The sequence below is a fragment of the Diabrotica virgifera genome, chromosome 6, assembly GCF_917563875.1.
Source record: "Diabrotica virgifera virgifera chromosome 6, PGI_DIABVI_V3a".
Classification (NCBI taxonomy): domain Eukaryota; kingdom Metazoa; phylum Arthropoda; class Insecta; order Coleoptera; family Chrysomelidae; genus Diabrotica; species Diabrotica virgifera.
The window spans coordinates 55,842,466-55,866,470 of NC_065448.1; the positions used below are offsets into that span (position 1 = coordinate 55,842,466).

Sequence of the window (24,005 nt, forward strand, 5' to 3'; positions counted from 1 at the left end):
GCAGTGCTTCCACTGGCAGGTGTACTAATTTCTTTCTTTTTATGTTTCTTTTGCTTATGATCAATGGATCACTACTAATCAACAAAAAGTGGAATACATCTTAATTTGTTTTGCATCTACTACACTTTCTTGAATTATTATGCTTGAATTATGCAAATAACGAAAAATTAGAATAGAGTGTTATTCAATTTAATTAGGTCAACATAACCTCACAAAAAATAAAATTATGAAAAAAGGAGCAAATATGAGCAAAAAGTTAAAATGACTTTTTAAAGAATAATACTCAAGCTTTCAAAATAAAACAAAATTAAAGTTGGATCAGTCTGGGAACACTAACAAATCACTTGCTATTTTTGAAAAATGCATATTTTGATATTTTGTACAGGTAATTTTATACAATATATTATACGAGACTATATTTACTTAATTATTATATCACATCTGTAATAATATTGTCACTTTCCTGAAGATCAAATATCCGTAGCCAATTTTACTAGTAAATTAACTTTTCACTTGAAATAAGTGGATCAAACGTAAGTCGAATCACGTTTTCGCGGCCTATGCATTGTTAACACGGGACCATGTGCCCTTTGCGACGCGTCGCAACTGGTGGAGGGGATTTAATGGGAAAAAAATTATGCCAAATCATACGCAGGATTGTGTACTATTTAATTAAAATGAATGCGACAGAAAATACTGCATTTAGTATTTTCATTTTATGCCAACTTTTTAGCTCTCCTGCCCCACTGTGCGTCGATTGGAAAGATCCTACTGGCAAGAGCGTAACCTGCCTTTAGTAAGGGTATTATTAATATTGCTGGAAAGAACACTGCTTTGTCAATATTGGTGTTGGTAGTTTTTGTACTAGTTTTGAGAAATCCGTTATGGTTTCCTTAATTTTCGGTCTATCTCTTGGTTACAAGATGATACGACATGTCCATCCGCCTGATTTTGGGAGCAGTGCCAAATCGATGTCCTTCAATTCTATGGATTCCTACTGTAGTCCAGAATAAGTCCTGGGAAGTAGTTCATTCAGTTATTCATTATTAGAAGGATCCGCATAGATTACAGTCAAAGTGTATGGCAAACACCCAAAATTCCCTGAAAGATTTTTTTTACTTTTGGTATTTCTTTTAAAGAAAATTACAAAAAATTGCAAAAGCTGAAAAACTCTTAAGGTGATACAGTAGCGATCAACAGATCCAAGATTGCGGCTGTAATTTTGAATATTTTTTCGAGATATTTGGCACACGTATTCGTAATATAATAAAGAATGGCGGTACAGAGCCCAATTTGAAAAATATATTAATATGTGGAAATTACTCTGTAATTAAATACAATATTAAAAAAACGAGCCTATACCGCCATTAAGCAGAACAAAAAAATACACTTTCTTCAAATAAACTTTTTTATCCGATGCCTAGATTTTGTGTCATTTTGGAACTACTAATGAAATAAAAAATTTTAGTAGTTCCAAAATGACACAAAATCTAGGCATCGGATAAAAAAGTTTATTTGAAGAAAGTGTATTTTTTTGTTCTTCTTAATGGCGGTACAGGCTCGTTTTTTTTTTAATATTGTATTTAATTACAGAGTAATTTACACATATTAATATATTTTTCAAATTGGGCTCTGTACCGCCATTCTTTATTATATTACGAATACGTGTGCCAAATATCACGAAAAAATATTAAAAATTACAGCCGTAATCTTGGAACGCGTTTTCGCTACCTGTTGATCGCTACTGTTTCCTCTTAATCTGTCCTTTTAAAATGTGCAGTGTGGTGCTTTGCAAAATGTAGTCAGTGAAGTCTTTCTTCTTCTTCTTCTTCTTCTTCTTCTTCTTCTTCTTCTTCTTCTTCTTCTTCTTCTTCTTCTTCTTCTTCTTCTAATGTCGTTACAACACTTTATGAGTCTTGGCCTGCTTAACAATGTTTTTCCATTCTGCCATGTCTCCTACTTTTCTTCGCCACTGCCTGATGTTCATGGTTTTTAGATCTCAGCCAGTTTAGTCTTTGTGGCTTTACAAATTTAACAATGTCTGCGCTCTGCATTAGTTCATCCAGTTCGTAGTTCATTTTAATTTTCCACGAATCATCTATGCAATGGGTTGGTTAATTTTTTTATTTATTTTCAATAACATTTATTGAGAGCTTTTTGAAATCCCATATTTTATCAGGTCATCTAGAGACATAAATTGAAATTTTTATACACATAGATATTTTCAAAAGTATCATTTTGTAATGGGCAGTTATGTTTTTGTAAACTAATTTAGTCTAACTTTTACAACCATGCTCTGAAAAATTATTATATTTTTGCAAAATTTTGGAATTTTTAGAATATATTAAACTCGTAGAAAAATCTTAACATTTGTTTTCAATACAGATTTCAGTCTCATGACTTTTGATGTAAAATAAAATTTATTTTTGTACTGGTTTTTTCTGTTTTGGATGTTACGCGCCTTAATGTTACGCAGATATCCTATCCTATATCATCTTAAGTTCACAAGTTCACCTTTTTCCTACTTATTATTCACATGCGGGTTTAACTTCAACATAATTTTTTGTGGCGCCAGCAAAGAAAATAAGGATCTATAAGTGTAAAGTTATAAAGCTACAAATTGATATGATATCATAACAATCGCTATCATCTTTCTCAAGGACCTTTTGGCAAATCCCTTAGGTTACAGTTCTAAAATATCTACAGTGTACCAGTGTTGGCTTTAAAAAAGTGAACAAAAAAATAATGTGCTAACAAATTTATAAACAGCCATCTTTTCCCTAATAAATAAAATACTGAAAACAGGATAAAGAAAAAACATTACGTATACATATCTAACTAATGTTTTTCAATTTCCTCCTTGAAAAATGGCAAATTACTATGATCAAATCTAACTAAATATACTATGGGGAAGCGTTGAAACACTCTTCAGACAGAACATTTTTCAACAAACGTCTTCTTTCTATGGAAAGGTAAAGTTTTCAATCCTAATAGCAACATTAATAATATTGAAAATATTAAAAATATTACTAAAAGATTTTTAAATTGAAAACTTATTGGTCCATTTCCCTGGTGACACCTCCAAGGCTTCTACAATATACAAGCCAGATGGATGCTGCAGTGAAGACAAAAGGGAAGGAATTCTACACTATGCAATTCACAACCCCCGTCTGCAGCTTGGTAAAGTTCAAACGGAAAATGGACGTATATGGATTAGGTGACTAGCGTCATCTGGCAATTGAAAAGTAAAGTTTTCAATCCTAATAGCAACATTAATAATATTGAAAAATATTAAAAATATTACTAAAAGATTTTTAAATTGAAAACTTATTGGTCCATTTCCCTGGTGTTTTCAAAAAAAGTATTTTTGAAAAATTTAAACGCAGATAGAAAGATTACGTTATTACCGAGGCCGAAAGTCCCTGAAAACTTCTATAATGTTTATTTTAATAAGTTACAGGGGTGAAAACTAAGACAATATTTAGTGTCATTTTTAATTTCAAATATCTCATTCAAAAGAAACTTTTTATTCATTCTAAGGGACTTTCGGCCCTCGGTAATAAAGTAATATTTTATTCTGCGTTTAAAATTTTCAAAAACACTTACTAGTTTTCTCAGGATTCGAAAAATGATTACATTAAATACTTTGAAAATTTTGACAGACGTCAAAATTTTGCATTTTGTTCCTTTCCCCTTAAAAGAACCAATTTTATTGTTATGAATGAACATTTTTTATTATTAATGTTTAGTTCCTCCCCATTAAAACCACTATACGAATTTTTTTGACCAGGACTGTATCTTTCTAAAATTTTTTTTATATTTTTATAGATATTTTTTCTATTTTGTCCTTTTTTACAAACGGTTATTGCATCTTATTTCACATTATTTTTGCTGTGGTTTAGAACCCTGTATCAGTTTATATTATATTCAATAAAAAAACTAAATTTTAACACATACTACTGAAATAGCCATATTTTTTGAAGCCAGCACTGTATTTAGCAAACACACAACTTACCATTTTGGCGCCGTATCCTTCGTAAGAGCCATTGTTTTTCAATTGACTGCTCGGACTCTGCATCCTATTGTAAACTCTCATTGTGGTATTATTTAGCCTCTCGAAAGCTCGCTCTTCGTCTTGATATTCGTCGTCAGCGTTATTTTGGGGGATAATATCCGGATTTTTTTCCTCTAAACTATCCACGCTATCGTTGAGATCCTGAGGACAATTTAAAATATGAATATACAAAAAATAAATTTAAATATTTTCAGCTAAGGTGTCTTAAATTTGAATTTTTTAGTATACAGAGTGTACCTGGAACTAAAGTAGTTGAACTATAAAGCCTATTTAAAACTGGTTTACAAAATAAATAGTATTTGGTATAAATTAACTTTATAGAAAATTATAAACTTGAAAAGGCTTCAAAAAATACTTGTTACAAAGAAAATCAATTATTGTATTATGCTGTTTTTGCTGTTAAATATATCTTAATGTATTTTCGAAGTCAAAACATTAAAAATAACTTATCCCAACGATACGTATCCGATAAAGTTATATCTGGTGAAAGAGGTCACCGAAATATTCATGGAGCCTTCAGAAAATTCTCGGATCCAGTTCAGTCCCATTCAATGAATCCTAAACTATATAAAATATACCAGGATCCGGATATCGTAACATTCATTAAAATATGATGGCTGCGTTGGAAGGGATATGTGGAAAGAATGAAAGAAAGCGAAAAACCAAACAAAATTAGCAAACAAGTGAGAGTATAAAAAATAATAAGAAGAAGACTGATGCCAAGATACAAAAAATAAATAGAAAATGTTATTCTTATTTTTACGGCACTCTAGATTTTACATTGTTGTATATCTCCCTTGTTTTTGTAAACACGTACTAATCAGAGCCTCCGCTAACAGTTTGGCCGCCCGCGTGCAATTATAATTATGCCGCTCCCTCTTAAACTATAACTATTTAGATTGGCCTTTCAGAAAGTCCCTTAATTTTCTTACATAAATAAGTGTTTGAAAAAAGAAAAAGAATACTTCATAAATAATAAACATTTAATAATGATAATTTGCAATACAATATTTTAAACCTATACATTAATATTCTTAAGAAACACTTACTACGAAACAAAAATGTAATTATTATATTCTTAAATAATACAAATGGTTACAAAATTGTTTAAGTAAATTATTGCTTGTTTTAAAAATACATTACGAAAATGTACAAATTATAGTTATTAATATTTAAAAAATAAAACAACTCAATATGTAATTATTTTATAATTAGAAAATGGCTTTAAGCAAAATGATTTAAAGGATATAAAGAACACAGCTTTAAAATGTAATAAGCTCCAATAAATGAACGTGAGATACGGCGATACCGTATAATTTTCAGGGTCAACTCCTAATTGCATCAAAGTTTGGATTTAGGTTCTACTCATCCTTGACTTCAAAGTTGAACTTGTGCCGTTGGTTGCTTTTACTTGGGGGGTGAAAGTCTCTCCTTCTCGGGGGTGAAAAAAATATAGGTTTAAAATAAGTCTGGAAACAGATAAACTGACTAACTTTAAGCAACTTTTGTTCTATAGAGTTTTTTAACTTAGGTACTAGGTTAATTCAGTATTTTATCGAAAAAAATATTCCTAGAAAAACATAGCATATAAAAAAAACGAAAACAACTAGTATATTCGTAGTCGGTAGAACCAGTAAAAGCAAATTTATAGCTCATGAAAAAGACGCTCTTATCAGTCAAATTCCAAATCGAATATTTCAACGTGAAATTACCAAAAAATGAAGCTCTTTTCGGGGAAAACCCCATTAAAACGTGTTTAAAGTGTTTACAAAAGCTTTCTTTTTATGTTTTATAAAAGTTTCTAGGATCAAAACTAAGCGAGTTAGCCTCAAAATAAAGTCGGCTCCTTTTTTTTTGGTAAAAAAATCGTGAAAATCTTCCCATATTTAGCGCCCCAAATTAAATTAATCGTTACCGCTTTACAAACTGTACTTTTTACGTATTAAAGCGGTAACGATTAATTTCAATTAGGGTGTTATAAGTATGGAGGATTATCACGATTTCTTTTTACCAAAAAAAGGGGCCAACTTTATTTTGAGCATAACTGGACAAAAATAAACCTTTTCTTAAACACTCTTAAAATGTTTAAATTGATTTTTCCCGAAAAGTGATTAATTTTTTGGTTATTTCACGTTAAAATATTCGAATTAGAATTTGACGAATAAGAACGGCTTTTTTATGACCTACAAATTTGCTTTTACGCTTTTACTCGTTCTACAGACTTTTCGAATATACCATTTTTTCGTTTTTTTATATGCTACATTTTTTTAAAATATTTTTTGATAAAATATTTACTAAAAATTGCATTAGTTACAACTTTTTCGTTTTTTTATTTGCTACATTTTTGCTAAGAATATAATTGTTTTTCGATAAAATAGAATATAAAGTATAATTAGACCAGGGCGCATCTGTAAAAATATTAGTACATTTGGACGTTAAGAGGTGACTCAAATTTTTTTGCAGAAATTGCTTGAAATAAATCAAATAATAATATTTGAGTTATCCTCCCTCTCAAAAAGGTCCGGAACATTGTTTAAATAATGAAAATGTCAAAAAATGAAGGAAAAATTCGATTTCTTTCTTCGTTTTTTGATTATAACTTTAAAAGTATTCATTTTCGAGAAAAGTTTTACTAACATAAAAGTTGCGTAATTAAATTTCCAATGATATAGAATTGGTTAAAAATTTAAAAAATAGTCACAAAATAGCAATAGTTGCAAAATAGCAATAGTTGCGAAAAAACCATACAAAAACAAGTATTCGCATTTTACGTTTTTCAACAATAGGGAACTTGCATAAATTTTTAAATTCGAAAAAAATGTTATAAATCACAACACAACATAATTTAAAACATGTATCAAAGATAAAAAAGTTTTGTTTGTCTTTCGTTTGGCCCCTAAAGACGATTAAAAATTCAAATTACAACAGGTGGTCCAAAACGCGTCGTGACGTCACTTGGTTTTACATTTACATTTTTCCAATAAAGTAAACAGAATTTTAAATTAGACGTTATAAACGTCAGTAGAAAATACATTTATGTGACGTTACAAGTGTTTTTGTTCGTTTGAACTATTCATAGAAAAATTCGTACTTTTACAAAATAGTTTTTATTTTCAATAGTAAACCTTCCTTCCTTTCCTTCAAAAACAGTATAAAACTACAATTTTAACAAACTGGTATATATTATTACAATGACATACGATAAATGTCATTAGAATATAAATATTTTTGACTTATTCCACGACGATGAGCTTGCCAAATACCCAAGTAGGTGGAGGCCATAAACTAAAGAAGGAGAAGAAGAATATACCTAAATATAAGGTTGTGTCTAGGTATACGTTACCGTGTACGCAAATAAAAAAGTTAGAGTGTCAGTAATTTCTTATTTTTTATTTGTTTAGTGTTTGTTTTTAAATTAACTACGGAGTGTGGACAATTATTTAGTTCTTTTAATGGGTTTAAGAACATTTTAAAACAGTACGAAAAAGATAAGAGACTATAAATTAATATATATTTTTTTTAGTTATAAATGAAATAGTATGTATTACCGTAAAAGATTAAAATAAAAAGAAGACCTAAAGCTTTCACAATAATAATTAACTTGTTCTGAAGCTATTATCCTTGTGGCATTTTTGTAATCAACTATTCTAAATGGGAACTAAGCCACAATTTAACCAAAAAATGATTTTATTAACGTTTCGACGTCTAAATCGGACGTCGTTGTCAAAATACAAAATGTTATTAAATTAAACAAAAATGGTGTTGCTTAGTAAAAAATTTTTCTAATAATTTATTTAATCTGACTAATTTTTGTATTTTGACAATGACATCCGATTTGGACGTCGAAACGTTAATAAAATCATTTTTTTAGTTAAATTGTGGCTTATTTCCCATTTAGAATAGTTGATTATAATAATTAACTTACGTATAAAAATTATTTTAACAATATTTTTTACGTGTTATGTCAACTAAATACATATATTTATTTTGCTAACCTAAATATATACTTTAATATATACATTGATTTATTACAATTAAGTTTGAAACATCTGAATAGTTCTGCTTCCCTTCCTTTAACAAATATTTTTCTATCAAACACACGCTAAACATATCAAAATAGCATGTACCAAAATATACAGTCACTGCGCACGCTAAATAATAACGTCACTGGCTTGATGAAGTTTAATTCGCGTGTACATACCTAATTTTTTTATTTGCGTACACGTTAGCGTGTACCTAGACACAGCGAAATATAACCATAATAATAACTAATGTAAAACTATGTGACGTCACGGGTCGTTTGAACTATTTTATACCGCTGAAGACTTTAAATACGTATTTCTAAGTTATTACGAGTTTTTGAAGCGTGAAATTTTGGAAATCTCATTTTTAAACAAGACTGAACATTATTATGTAATAAAAAAAATTGTGCAAGTTCCCTATTTATGCTACATTTAGGAGCTTCATATTTCACCCAGAAAAACTTTATGATACAGTAAAACAATACTGTAAAGTTCATTAAGATCGGTTCAATAGATTTTGTAAAATAAATTTTGCAATCCAGCTTTCGCAAAAAAAAATAATTTTTTCAAAATGTTACAGAACTGAAAATAAAGCAGATAGAAAGTTGAAATTTTTTTTACGTATAGAAGTGTACTGTACCTTTTATATGCAATTTTGCAAAATTAAAATCGATTAACACGACGGCGTCAGAAATTTTTTTAAATAAACATTAATTATTGGTGCTACGCGCAGCACAGCGGATAGTTTGTTCTGATTGGGCATTCCAATGACCTTTGATAATGATTTATACATTTTAATTTTTATTACATTTCGGTATAAATAAATAAATTTGTTTATTGCAAAATAAAAACACATACTCTATCCTTTGAAATAACACTTTTATTAGCAAAAACTTTCTTTGTTCATATATTTCAACTTAGAAACTAAAAGATTATTATTTTTAAACATATCCAATTGTTTAAACAATATTTCACAAACAATAATAAAATTAGTTTGATTTTTGTGGCATTAAAATATTAAAATAAAACAAAATATAGAGTAAGAAAATAATATATTAGATAAATATTGGAAGACATTTTGGTGAAAATCAATTTGTGTGAATCGAACACCGCTGTCCTGCGCGTAGCACCAAAAATTATTGTTTATTTAAAAAATTTCCTGACACCGTGGTAATTAATCGATTTTAATTTTGCAAATTGCAAATGAAAGGTACAGTACACTTCTATACGCAAAAAAATTTCAACTTGCTATCTGCTTTATTTTCAGTCCTGTAACATTTTGAAGAAATGAATTTTTTTTGCGAAAGCTGGATTGCAAAATTTATTTTGCAAAATCTATTAAACCGATCTTAATGAAATTTATAGTATTGTTTTACTATATCGTAAAGTTTTTCTGGGTTAAATATGAAGGTCCTAAGTGTAGCATAAATGGCTGAAAAACGTAAAGTGCGCATACTTGTTTTTGTATGGTTTTTTTCGAAATAATTGCTATTTTGCAACTAGGGTGACTATTTTTTAAATTTTTAACCAATTCTAGATTGTAGGAAATTTAATTACACAACTTTTATGTCAGTACAACTTTTCTCGAAAATGAATACTTTTAAAGTTATAATCAAAAAACGAAGAAAGAAATCGAATTTTTCCTTCATTTTTTGACATTTTCATTATTTAAACAATGTTCCGGACCTTTTTGAGAGGGAGGATAACTCAAATATTATTATTTGATTTATTTTCAAGCAATTTCTGCAAAAAAATTTGAGTCACCTCTCAACGTCCATCTCAAAACAGATGCGCCCTGGACTAAATATAGAAGAAACAAACTTCTGCGCTCGTGAGAAATATGTTTTTTTCTCACTTGTTGTACAATATACTATTATTTCGGTTAATATAATTAAGGAATGTAAGGTATTAGATTTTGTAATAAAAAATATTAAAACTACATTAATGATTTCATAACACACTTACCACAGTAAGATGCCTCAGTTTGATCGAATAATTAAGCTTCAGTCACTTTAAAACCACCAGAGGCGGATTTGAAGAATTGCCGCCCCTGGTCTATCCACAATTTGTCGCTTCCCCCACCGGCATTTTTTACTTTACCAAAATTTTCCGCCACCTCCATTCTGCCGCACTGGGCTATAGCCCATTCAGCCCATATGTAAATCCGCCACGAACGCTAATATTATATTCAATTATTGTCTAATTTTTAAAACACTCAAAATAAATTCATAATCACAAAATATGTTTACTTTTTTAGAAATTTATAATACACACTCGTATACGTATCGTACATCTTCTTGATGACTACAGAAAAAGAGTTTAGGGACAAAAGCACAAGCTCAGCATCAATTAATATTTATTACCTAAACAAATGCGAGTGGATAAATTAAGTGCGATTTTGCTTATATCGCAGGTTCTGAATATAGTTATATTTTCAAACGTATGTATTCAGCTGTAATGAAATCAGATACATTGACAGAATTTCATAACAAATAAGCTATTCCATTTCCAGCTTACTTGTTCTGTTTGTTTGGGTTTTGATTTGCTGCCCCCTGGACATACCACCCTTGTGCGGCGCACCCCTTGCACGCCCGCTTACGGTGGGCCTGGTACTAATATACCTACTCTTTCACCATTCAATTTATTCCTGTCTTTCTTAATGTCACCATGAATATCATCTGGTCCGTTTTGTTCATTATTTTTTGAAGCACTTTAAGTATCTCTGTTCCCAGCTATACTCTCCTCCAGTTATCCACCATCAATATCTTTTTATCATCGGTTCTCACTTCGTCTATCCAGCTCTTCATTGGTCTTTCTACTGATCGACGTCCCACCATCATAGTTCAGCTACGCGTTCTATTAGGTAATCTGTCATTAGTTATTCTTATAAGGTGACCTGACCAGCGAAATCATTGTATTTTGCTATACAGGGTTCTTTGTAATATTGGTATAACTCGTAGTCGAACCTTATTCTCCATATACCATTGTCTTCCCATTGTACCCAATATCTTCCTGTTTCAACCCTTTAGTTATCTGAAAGGAATCTGTCAATTGATTTTGAACTCGTACTGCGCTTGATTTTAAACTTTACCAATTTCTTTAGTATACCAAATTCTTGCATAATTAACTGATTGTATGTGGTGTCTAGATGTTGCTAAAATAATTCTTTTTCTTCTAGGTTCTTCATTAGGACGTGATTGTTGATAATTGTGATATGAAAGAATTTTGATTGAATTCGTAATTTACACATTCGCTCAAGTAACAGTTGGAACTCGCTAGCTTTACCAGCTTTCACAAAATTAATAACTCAGTAAAACTTGATAAAATGGATACAATAGGTACAACTGTATAGATAAGTACAAGGTAGTAGGACAACTAAGACAATCTTACTTGTATGATGTAATTTCTTTAATACACTACTGTCACCTGTATGCACTAACTTATAAACACTTATTTTTGAACTCTGTTGAAAACTTGTAATTCCCCAATTATTTGAAGTTTATTACGAAGCGAAAATCAACTCTGACTACTTAGGCCAGGGTAATAAGACAAAAATATACCCTGTTCGTGACACTTCAGCAGCCAGGGTACTGAAGCGTTTTTTCGACAGGTAATACTATAGGAACAAATTGTAACTATTTCCTGCGTAGGATCTGGCGGCCATTTTTATTTATAAACAATTAACTGTCAAAAAATGACATTTTTCCCTTTTTTTTTTCAAATCAACGAAAAGCAGTAAAGTTTATGATTTTTTTAGTACAAATATCTTCGAGATTATGGAAAGAGCTTTAAAATGACGTATTGCAAAGTTTGATAATATACATATTTATTGTTAATATAATTGCGAAAAAAGGTCAGAATTGCAAAAAAAATATTTTCGCAATAACTGTTGTAAAAATTAGTGTACAGCTTTGAAATTTTTGTCAAATGAGGGTTCTTTGGTGCTTAATACGTGATAAAAATTTCAAAGCGATTCATTTAATTGTTTAAATTTTATTCAAATTGTTTGTCCCAGAGAACATTTTTTTGCAATAACATGTCAGAAAAAATGACGTTAAGACCATTCCACAGGTGTCAAATGAAAGAGCATGAGCTACATTTTCAACATGGTTTAAAAAAGTGAATAAAAAATGAATTTATTAGTAATAAATAATTATGCAAAGGCATCGTCAATTTTTCTTTATAAACTTTTTAAATAACTTTTTCCAAAAAAATTAACTTTTTTATCCTATTTTAAGTGTACAACTACCGAGTAATATTACTTATATCAATATCATAATTGATAAAAAATTGTAATAAATATATATAATTTCTCATATAACAAAATAAAAAGTTTACAAGGAAAGATTTACAATACTTTTGCATAATTATTTATTACTAATAAATTCATTTTTATTCACTTTTTTAAACCAAGTTAAAAATATAGCTCATGCTCTTTCATTTGACACCTGTGGAATGGTTCTAACGTCATTTTTTTCTGACTTATGTTATTGCAAAAAAATGCTCTCTGGGATAAACAATTTGAATACAATTTAAAAAATTGAATGAATCGCTTTGAAATTTTTATCACATATTAAGCACTAAAGAACCCTTATTTGACAAAAATTTCAGAGCTGTACACTAATTTTTACAACAGTTATTGCGAAAATAATTTTTCCACCTACCTCTACCGAAAGTATACTTTTCCGGACCTGATTGTAGGGAGCAAAGTTGTACTTTTCCTCCCTAGGGAGGAAAATATTTTTCCTCCCTAGGGAGGAAAAGTAAAAGTGACGTCATGGTATTTCATTCATGAAATATAACTTATTGACGCCCTGTACAATATCTATTTTCTATTACGTAAGTATCTATACATTTTAACGTTTATTTAAAAACACCCTGTATTTTGCAGAATGGTAAAAAACAGTAAATTGTTATTCTGATTTAACAATGTTTACATTAATAATTTGAATTATATTTGACAGTTGACAGTTATATTGTACCTACTTGTTAGTTTTAGTTCTAATAAATTTTGTTGGTTAGTTACATAAATAAATTAAGTAAAAATGAAAAAATGACTTGTTATTTGAGGAAGGTGGAAAAACCATATGTATAACATGGGAGTAAAGTGCCTTTTCCTCCCTTAAATGATTACTGAATGAAGTAAACTTTCCTCCCTTGTTATACAAATAGCTATTTTTTGCAATTCCGACCTTTTTTCACAACTATATTAACAATAAATGAGTATATCAAACTTTGTAATACGTCATTTGAAAGCTTTTTCCATAATCTCGAAGATATTTGTACTAAAAAAACCATAAGTTTCCCTGTTTTCCATTGATTTGAAAAAAAAGTGAAAAATGTCATTTCTTTGACACTTAATTGTTTATAAATAAAAATGGCCGCCAGATCCTACGCAGGAAATAGTTACAATTTGCTCTTATAGGTATTACCTGTCGAAAAAACGCTTCAGTACCCTGGTTGTTCAAGTGTCATGGAAAAAACCTTATTACCCTGGACTAACTGTTGCCACTGCCAAGGACGTATTACCCGGACTTATTTATTTATTAGATTATAAGGTTTGCCACTAAGTCACGTACCATTTGATAACTTTACCAAATCTCAACAATAAAGACGTTCAAAATCGTAAATAAAATAGTAGTCTGGAACGCAAATGGCCTTTATCAACGGGCTAAAGAACTCAAAACATTCATACTTAACCAAAATATTGATATATTATTAATTTCTGAGACACACTTTACAGAAAAACACTACATGCGGATTCCCAACTACAAGTTGTATTACACAAATCACATAGACGGTAGAGCTGACGGTGGAAGCGCCATGATTATACGTGATTCTATTAAACACTCCGAAATGGAAAAATATAACAAAGACTACCTGCAAGCAACCAGCTTAACAATTGAGGAAGCACACGGCCCAATAACAATATCTGCCTTATACTGCCCACCTAAACATGTCGTTAAAAAAGAACATTTCCTAGAATATTTTAACACTCTAGGGAACAAATTCATTGCAGGTGGAGATTATAATTCAAAACATCCGATGTGGGGTTCTAGACTAACAACACCAAGAGGCAGAGAATTAGTTAAAGCAATGGTAGAAAATAACCTGCAACAAATTTCTACTGGCGAACCAACTTATTGGCCGTCTGATTTAAACAAAATACCTGATGTCGTTGACTTCTGCATCACAAAAGGCATCGATACCAAAAAATGTAAAGCTGAATCATGCTTTGATTTATCATCAGACCACTCACCCTTTATAATAACAATCTCCGAAAAAATGTTAAACAAAGAACATCAACCAACTTTGCATAACACCATGACTAACTGGTCCCAATTTAGAGAAAAACTAGACAGCCTGATCTCACTAAATCTGTCCTTGAAAAATGAACTCGAACTTGAATCAGCTGTAGATAAACTAACAGAAAGCATACAAATTGCTGCATGGTACGCGACTCCCAGCTACGAACCATCTCCAAACAGAAATAATGTGTCTCCTACAATTAAATAAAAATTTTTAGAAAAACTACAATTACGTAAAAATTGGCAACAGTCAAGAACGGCAGAAAATAAGAAAAAACTTAACAAAGCAACAAAGGAATTAAAGGAATTAATCCATGAAGAAGAAAACCATGGAATACAAGAATATTTAGAAAATTTAACACCAACTGAAGCTACAGATTATTCACTCTGGAAAGCCACGAAAAAGCTCAAACGGCCCCAACAGCATAACCCACCAATCAAAGATGAGGCAAACACCTGGGCTAGGAACGACAAAGAAAAAGCTGATCTTTTTGGCAAGCACCTTCAAAAAGTATTTACGCCATACCCTTCTACAGTATCTACAGAGGAAGAAACAGAACTAACCAGATTCCTAACAGCACCGTTTCAAATGGATTTGCCCCACACGAAATTTACAGTCAACCAAGTAAAACAAACAATAATAGATGAAATCAACATCAAAAAAGCCCCTGGATTTGACTTAATCTCTGGCAAGATTCTAAAAAAAGTCTCGGATAAGTGCATAAAACTAATCACCTTTATATTTAATACAATTTTGCGCCTAAACTACTTCCCTAGTTTATGGAAAGTGGCACAAATCCTAATGATCCTTAAACCAGGAAAAAGACCGGAAAATGCATCTTCATACCGGCCTGTAAGCCTTTTGCCTGTGATTAGCAAAGTCTTTGAAAAAATGTACGTAAAAAGGTTGAAAACGATAATAGACGAAAATAAAATAATTCCAGAATACCAATTCGGTTTCCGAGACAAACACGGAACCATAGAAGAACAAGTGCATAGGCTAGTCAACCAAATAAACAAGGATTTTAACTCCAAAAGATACTGTTATGCTGCTTTCCTTGACATATCTCAGGCTTTTGACAAGGTATGGCACATAGGGCTACAAATAAAATTAAAGAAGCTCCTACCCTATCCTCACTTCCAGCTCTTAAAATCCTACATCGAAAATAGACACTTCCTTGTGAAGCACGGTACCGAGCACACTAAGATATATCCTATTCACTCAGGCATCCCACAAGGCAGCGTTCTCGGCCCAATTCTGTAGCTTTTATACACAGCAGACATTCCAACATCTAGTACAACTACAGTTACAACGTATGCAGATGACACTGCTATCCTGGCATCTCACACAGTTCCAAAAACAGCATCAAGGAATCTTCAATCAAACCTAAATAGAATTCAGCAATGGATGAAAGTATGGCGCATCAAATCTAATGGAACTAAATCATTACATGTAACATTCACGCTACGCAGAGAAACATGCCCCCTATATATATATTGATAATTGTCTAATTCCTCAATCCGAGGACGCCAAATATCTTGGCATGCACTTGGACCGCCGCCTTACTTGGAAAAACATATTTTTACAAAACGAAAACAGCTTGGACTTAAATTGAGAAATATGCATTGGCTCATTGGACGCAATTCCAAACTATCTCTGGATAACAAAATTTTACTCTACAAGTCCATCCTTAAGCCCATATGGACTTATGGGATTCAGCTATGGGGCACTGCTAGTGTCTCCAATAGAAACATCTTACAGAGATTTCAAAACAAGGTGCTGCGTTCCATAGTCAATGCGCCATACTATGTATCCAACGAGGTGATTCAACACGACATCCCCCTAGAATCCGTGAAAGAAGCCATACAACGTTTTAGTGTTAAATACTTTGAACGAGTGTTAGTGCATCCTAATGCGTTTGCCAGACAATTAAATGTGCGGGACGTCTTTGAAGTGCGTAGACTAAAACGGCAACTGCCGTCCGACTTAACCAACTGAATGTAATCAAAAGTGTATTCAGACTGATAAAATTTTAGTTTTAGAATTGTAAAGAGGTTACTCACTGGAGTAACTCTCTACATGTCTGTATTTTTTACCATAACAAATGCTTAATGCCCAATGGGCAGATTGTTGTACTCAATGGAGTTAATAAAAAAAATCGTACAAAAATACTAATGAGAATAGTAGGAATTTTCCCTTTTATTTTCTAGTATATAGTCATGGTTGTTTTATTACTACTTGTTAAAGACAATGCATACTGTTTAACTGTTTCACTATTTTTGAATAAAACAAAATTACCATCAAAGTCAAATTACCTTGTTTAGTGGTTCCGTACTGGCTTTATCACTATTCCCAGCTACACAGCGTCGACCCGTGGAAGCCAGACCACCGTCGTCATATTCCTTATCGTCACGTTCACCTCCACCTCGTAGTCGAATAACTACGACTATAATAATGGCAATTAAAATTAGTGCCGCGACAACACCTATTAGAGCACCGAGCAAGGGCGTTATTTGCAGGATCACCGGAGTTGACGCTAAAACAAATTTAAAAATTGCTATTAATTATTGTATTGCATGTAGCTTATGTTTATAGAAAAGTGTGGTTATTTATTAGGAGTATTAAACTAAATTACAAAAGGGCTGTTCAGTGAGTAACGACCGTTATTATGTTAGATGTTGTTTTATTTTCAAAGAAAATTCATCTACTTAGTTAACAACTTTAAGATACTAATATTAGATTGAGTTTAAACGTTTCGAAAATTATGAACCTATAGTTCTCTCGAGAGACCATACATATTGTTGTAAAAATATGTAAACATATTTCATTGTTAGGGGAGAGTCGGCTAATGATGCGCGTCGGGTAATTGTACGCATCAATTATTTAATAAAATTGCAAAAAACTAAATTGTCGCTCTATCTACTAGCAACTGTCAGATATATCCCACACAAACGAACGTCGAGAGATAATTTACCGCTTGGCAGTTATCGTTTACATGTTTTCGCGTGGTATGTTATTGTTTGTGTGTCTAATGCTGGGGCCACACTAACGTCTAATGCCGTTAATTTGAGTAAAAAGAGAGGTGTAGCCACGACTTAGCGCGCTAATTTGTTATTGTTATTACTAATCACGTTAAACGTTAGGCGAAAGCTCGTGTGTCGGTTTCTTTCGACACATCAAAAGACTTATTTCATCACTTACCGCGTTGTTCTGGCTACACTACCGCTGTTTTAGTTATACGCAACAAGTTCTAGCTTGCAGTTCAGCAGTGTAATTATTTGTTTTGTGAAATACCAGTGGCGGTCTCAGAGTCAGATTTTGGGAGGGGCGATGGTCTGTTACAGGGAGGTCTGGGGGTGCAGCCCCCCAGCCGGAAAGGGGGTCCGGAAAATTTTTAAAAATATGGCAAGATTTTGAGAGTTTTAAAAGCATTTTATTCATTTGAACAGTTGATGGACCGAATATGGACTGACTGTCACTTAGTGGTTGTGACGAACGGAGAAAAAGGAAAATCACTTATTATTATTACAATTAGTATGAGTGGAAACAGTTTTACACTATAATAAAAAATAAAAAAGCTAGGCTCTAAAGCTTGTTGTAAATATTGTTCGGCTAACTTACAAATAAAATATTCAAAATATATTTTGTATTCTTGTGATTGTATCAAAAACCAATTTAGAACTATTGAAAACAACTCAAAGTCTAATAGAAAAGGTTTGTGGGTGATAGTATTTTTCAATGGCAAGCCTCTGAAGCAAGTCTCATCTTTCTAAACCTTTGACGATTTAGGTGGTTTTACTTTATCACGAACAAACGTCAAACTTCAGAGGTTTGGTCTGACAATGTTAGTTTTACGCTTGAATTGAAAGAGCTCAAAACACATTTTACCTTTTAAAACGTTAAAATTTACAATAAATATACAATACAAATTAGTCTATTAGAATGGAAAAAAGGAGGTTCACATTATACATTGTAATAGTTTTATTAGGTTATAAGTAATAAAATAACAAGTTATAAGGTTTTAAAAAGAATGTAATTACAAATCGAATTCAAGTCTTCGATGGCCACTTTTGGCGAATCGTTCTAAAACTTTCGTTGGGTCTACATTGATGTCTCGATGGGCATGGAGTAGAGCAAGTCCAGTCAACCTGTCTTGACGCATCCGTGTTCTTAGCCACGACTTTATTCTCTTTAGAGATTGAAAGCTACGCTCTGCAGAAGCATTGCTGATGGGAAGTGTAGCTAAGACTAGAAGTAGCTTGCTGACTGTAGGGAACAAATCTCTGTTACAACTGTCTAACGCGTCCAGCGCTGTTTTTGGAAATTCGTCCGTGTCTTTCCATTGCATTTCCCAAAGCTGTAGTTCACCTTTCAATAAGCATTTCATTTCAGCTTGAGACATATCAAAAAGCTCACTGTACCTCCTTACTAAACACTCAATTTTTTCAGACATGTCCTGAACAGAGTTGGTTATCAGGTATTCAGGCATGCATACGTGAAGATTGTACAACTCCAATGTTTCTTCAGGAAAACGAGACTTTGTGTCTTCTATTACAGAGTCTAGAATGGGAAGGAACACTAATACTCTAAAGTATGTCTCTGGGTCTTTAGTTGCGTGGTTGGCTCGATTCTTCTGCACTTGTGATATTCTTGGAATACTAATATCAAAATTTGTCTTCTCGGCGATGTCCTTTGCTTCTTGGAACAAATCTTTAAAGCAAACAATCGCTGTGTTCCGTTGATTGGCAAGTGCTTTGGTCATGTCCGTAAAATGTTTCAATGCATATTTCAAGTCAATATCAGGTTTCTGAAGTAGCTTGCTAAAAGGCAGTGTAAGTGAAAATATGTTGCACATACACACTACAGTGATAATGAAAGTACTGTTCAGTAAGGCACAAATCAAGGTTCTCGCCTTGGATGCAGCTTTTAAATCTTGCCATGAAGCTACTGATTCCAGGGCTTGAATGATTTCAGGGAACTTAAGTCTGAATTGCAAAAACGATGTTTGCCTTTCCACCCAACGTGTTTCACACAATCCAGGTAGCTGGCCACCTACATAGTGTTTCAAAACTTGATTTCTCTTTGAGGAAGACGTGAAGAACGAAACTGTTTGTTGTATGGTACCCGTTGCATTTCTAACAGCCTGAATTTAAGATGATTTGGACAGTGATAGATTTAAACTGTGATTGAAACAAGTTACAAGATAACACTGTTAAATTATTTTGTCCAATAATAGCAATGCATTAGTTCGATCTCACACTTCGGATTAATATGTATATTAAGTTCTCAATTTTTCAGAAAACTAAGGTTTCTGGGGGGGGGGGGGATCGCCCCCGTCGCCCCCCCTTGAGACCGCCACTGTGAAATACATAGAATTAGTACATAATATTCTACGAAAATGGAGTGGTGTAATTAAAAATAATCGAATTTTTAACAGTGTTTGAAACTGGATCTTGTTTACGGGATCCCCGACAAAAATCACACAAAAATCGTGCAGTCATTCTCTTTTCCAGTGACGGTAGAAGATTGAAAAAAGAAAAAAGACACTCTTATAGGACACTAACGACTCATTTAAATAAATATAAAAAAAATCGTTTTTTTTACCATCTTCTTTTGAGTCTTGGTTTTGTTGGATCCATTTATAAAATAATAAATTCATAAAATAATAATTAGCACTCACAAAATATAACAGCATAGCAGCTTCGACTTCCATCTTGAAATTATTTGATTAAAAAACGCGATTTCTACTGACTACACCAGTGGTTTCCAACCTGTGGGGCGCGAAACTGTTGCAAGGGGGGCATGTAGCTGTTTCCAAAATATTATTTTCGAATACAAAACAAAAAAGTCAAATAAGTGTCAGAAAAATAAATATATCTGCTACCTAATGCTACCTGCAGCTATTGGTGCTATATAATAGCTACGATGCTCGCTGAATCATATGCTGATCAACTTAAAATCATTCCACTTGCAGATAATACGGTGCGGTGGGGATACGAATATCCGATATATCTGAAGATCTTTGCAATCAATTAATAGAAACACTAAAACTATCTTCTTTTGCGTTTCAAGTAGGTAGATGAGTCTACAGATGTTCTTAAGGATGCACAGTTGATAACTCTGTAAGATAGGTTGTGGAAACTGATGTTAGAGAAGACATATTATTCTGTAAACCTATTGAAGGCAATACTACAGCAAGTGAAGTTTGTAATAGCGTTGACAATTTATTTAATGAAAATGAGATTGGGAGAACTGTGTTGGACTATGCACAGATGGAGTTCCATCTATGGCAGGAAAAAAAGCTGGTCTACAGGCACTAGTTCGAAAGGTGCATCGTGCAGTTTAGACACATTGCATGATTCATAGACAATCATTTGTTTCAAGAGACATGAGTGAAGATCTACTAACAGTATTTAAAGATATTATAAGAGCTGTAAATTTATCAAAAATAGCCCATTAAGAGGAAGGAAAATTGTGTGACATGGGTTCAGAATATAGATCAATATAGATCATGTTCGCTTTCTCGTGCCACAGTACTTCAAAGGGTGTTGGAGCTTAACGAATAGATCGTCATATTATTTACTGATAGTAATAGAGATGAAGCAAACTTGTTTTATGATATTAAATTCCTTGTAGAACTTGCGTATTTAGTTGATATTTTTCAAAGACTCGGTACTCTAAATAAATCAATGGGAGGGCCTCAGATTCATGCTTTTACGCAAAAAGACAACATTACTGCATTTATGAAAAAAAAAATGGAACTGTGAATAATAAGTTTGAAAACTAATAACTTTGACATGTTTTATTATTCCGAGAACGGAATCCAGGCCGTAGAAGAATGCCATAGTTGCGGAATTTGAGAGAGGGGTTTGGCTGCACCACTAATGAACTCTTCAGGTCAGCTGTAAACAAGGTCAGGATAGCCTTGATGATTTCCAATCTCCGATAGAAGTGGCACAAGAGAAAGAAGAAGTCACCATCTTTTTAATAATTTGCAACAATTATACACGAAATTTAACGTCAAGGAAAACCGAATTTTTAACGTTGATGACAGTAGATTTACCACAGTACTAAAGCCTTGCAAAAACCGAGACCTAAGAGTGTCAAACAGTTTGGCGGGAAAACATTAAGAAACACCATTTTTGGCTCTTGTTATTTGTTAAAACTAAACATTTTTAAACTAATAAAACTAAAAATATAATTAGCTATCATTAAACCTTCTCTACAACTACTAAATCTTTCAAACCCACCACCACCAAACCAGAAATTATCAAACCATCACACAGTAGTAATACCTGCACTAAATCTGTTTACAGCCGGAACATAAATAATATTAGGTTCACTGGTAACTGATCTTGAGTCCATGGTCCTAATAAACAGCAGCAAATCCTCACGGACTTCGGATAAATTCCGAACAGTTATGTCTCTAGGATTTTTTGAAGTCGTCGTATCAATCAGAAAACGAGTATTGGCATCGTAGACCTGCATTATGTAGGTATCGAAAGGATTTTCTGAGGGATCTGCTACTTGACACGCTATTTGGAGGTAAAAGCGTGTTTGGTGTAGGATTGTGCAGTTTTCCGGTGGGGTGGGTTTTATAATTCGGGGTGCTGCTGAAAAATAGAAAATGTAACGACAAGAATACAAAAGGGCATTGTAATTGTAATGTACATTAAAATAAATCTGCTATATTATTCTACAATAAATTAGAATGTATTTATTTAGGCTAGTAAAATATAAGTGTACTGCAAGTAATCCTAAAAATTATAAGACACCCAAAATGCACGAAATGTTTTACTTTTTTAATAGAGTATTTAGTTTTTATGGATTACAAGAGGCAAATAAGATGGTATATTTTATATAGTGTAAAATAATAATGTAAATGTGATTGTTGTGCAAGATTTTAAAGAAAATCATTTCTTTTTAATTTTAGATTTAATAGTTATTTACGATATAAGTGTTAAAAGTACACGTTTAAGGCACGCATGTGAAAGTTTGCAGAATGAGCTGATAGCGAGTTCTGCAATTTAGTCCTGTCGCCAGGGGGGGTACAACGGCCTCGTTAATTCAGATGGACTTACTCAAGTTTTTTTTATGTATTTTGACCCGTAGAACACGAATTTTTTGGGTAACAGTTGATCCGGATGTCGATAAGATTGTTATAGACCAAGAACTTGAGGAATCAAATAACAGCGATTTTTGGCAAAACAAAACAATATTTTGTATTTTTTGGGCCATTTTAAGTAAAAAATATTTCTACAAGTTTTTTCGTAGGATGCACAGTTTTCGAGATAAACGCGGTTGAACTTTAAAAAAATCGAAAAATTGCAATTTTTGAACCCGAATAACTTTTGATTAAAAAATAAAATAGCAAGTCTGCTTACCGCATTTGAAAGTTTAAGTCAAATTTTATCGGTTTTGATTATTTGCATTGGTAAAAATTTATTTTTTTATTGTTTAACAAAGCTATAAACACGTAGGGTTTCCCGTGCTTTTACATGCGTTTTAACGCATGTAACGTAGAAATAGTCTTGATTGCACTAGTACCTATTCTACCTACTCGTTCGATTTTAAATGAGAAATCATAGAAACATCACTCACGCACTAGTTGTTTGTAGCTTTGTTTAACAATAACACAATAAATTTTTAGCAATGCAAATAATCAAAACCGACATAATTTGACTTGAACTTTCAAAGGCGCTAAGCAGAATTGCTATTTTATTTTTTAATCAAAAGTTATTCGGGTTTAAAAATTGCAGTTTTTCGATTTTTTGAAAGTTCAACCGCGTTTATCTCGAAAACTGTGCATCCTACTAAAAAACTTGTAGAAATATTTTTTGCTTAAAATGACCCAAAAAATACAAAATATTGTTTTGTTTTGCCAAAAATCGCTGTTATTTGATTCCTCAAGTTCTTGGTCTATAACAATCTTATCGACATCCGGATCAACTGTTACCCAAAAAATTCGTGTTCTACGGGTCAAAATACATAAAAAAAACTTGGGTAAGTCCATCTGAATTAACGAGGCCGTTGTACCCCCCCTGGCGACAGGACTAATTCACCTGAGTGCCTTAAAAATGTACTTTTTAACATGCATATCATACAATATTTTTTCTACAAACGTAATTACAGGACAATATGTACAAAAACTTTTACTTGAACTTTATTCTGACATTCCATTTTTATATTTTTTTGACATTACATCAAAATTGTCATATACGGTCAATACGAATTGCAGTGCCATAAAAATTTTAAAGGACTAGTGCCTTAAAGTAGCATATAACGCTCGTATGGAGTGCTAAAAATTGCATTTTTAACACGGTTGTAGAAAAAAATTATTATGCGAAATTGGTTGAACTGATATTAATGAAATTTGGTGAACTTTTTATTACACTATAAAGATTTTCTAGGCAAATTATGAAGGTCCTATCGGTAATCTAAGTAGTTGAAAATCATTGAATAAAAAAAAGAGTTGTTTCCCCCGTTTTTGTATTTATTGGTATTTTGCATAAAATGCAATAAAGTACCCCGCACAAACCTTAATGAAATTAGGTCCCAGTGGATTTAGTTCATACTTTGGGAAAATAATCTTTGAAGCA

At 32.2% G+C, this 24,005-nt stretch overlaps 1 protein-coding gene across 1 annotated transcript in view; it reads right to left on the minus strand.

The window, feature by feature from the left end:
- The window catches only part of LOC114343069 (uncharacterized), a 452,597-nt gene that overhangs the window by 17,558 nt on the left and 411,034 nt on the right, over positions 1-24,005 (minus strand). Inside the window, exons 8-10 of the mRNA XM_050652913.1 lie at positions 21,702-22,016; positions 16,722-16,942; positions 4,016-4,216 (exon numbers count right to left, since the gene is read on the minus strand). Of these exons, the coding sequence (XP_050508870.1) occupies positions 4,016-4,216; positions 16,722-16,942; positions 21,702-22,016 (737 nt within the window). The remainder of the gene's footprint in view (positions 1-4,015; positions 4,217-16,721; positions 16,943-21,701; positions 22,017-24,005) is intronic.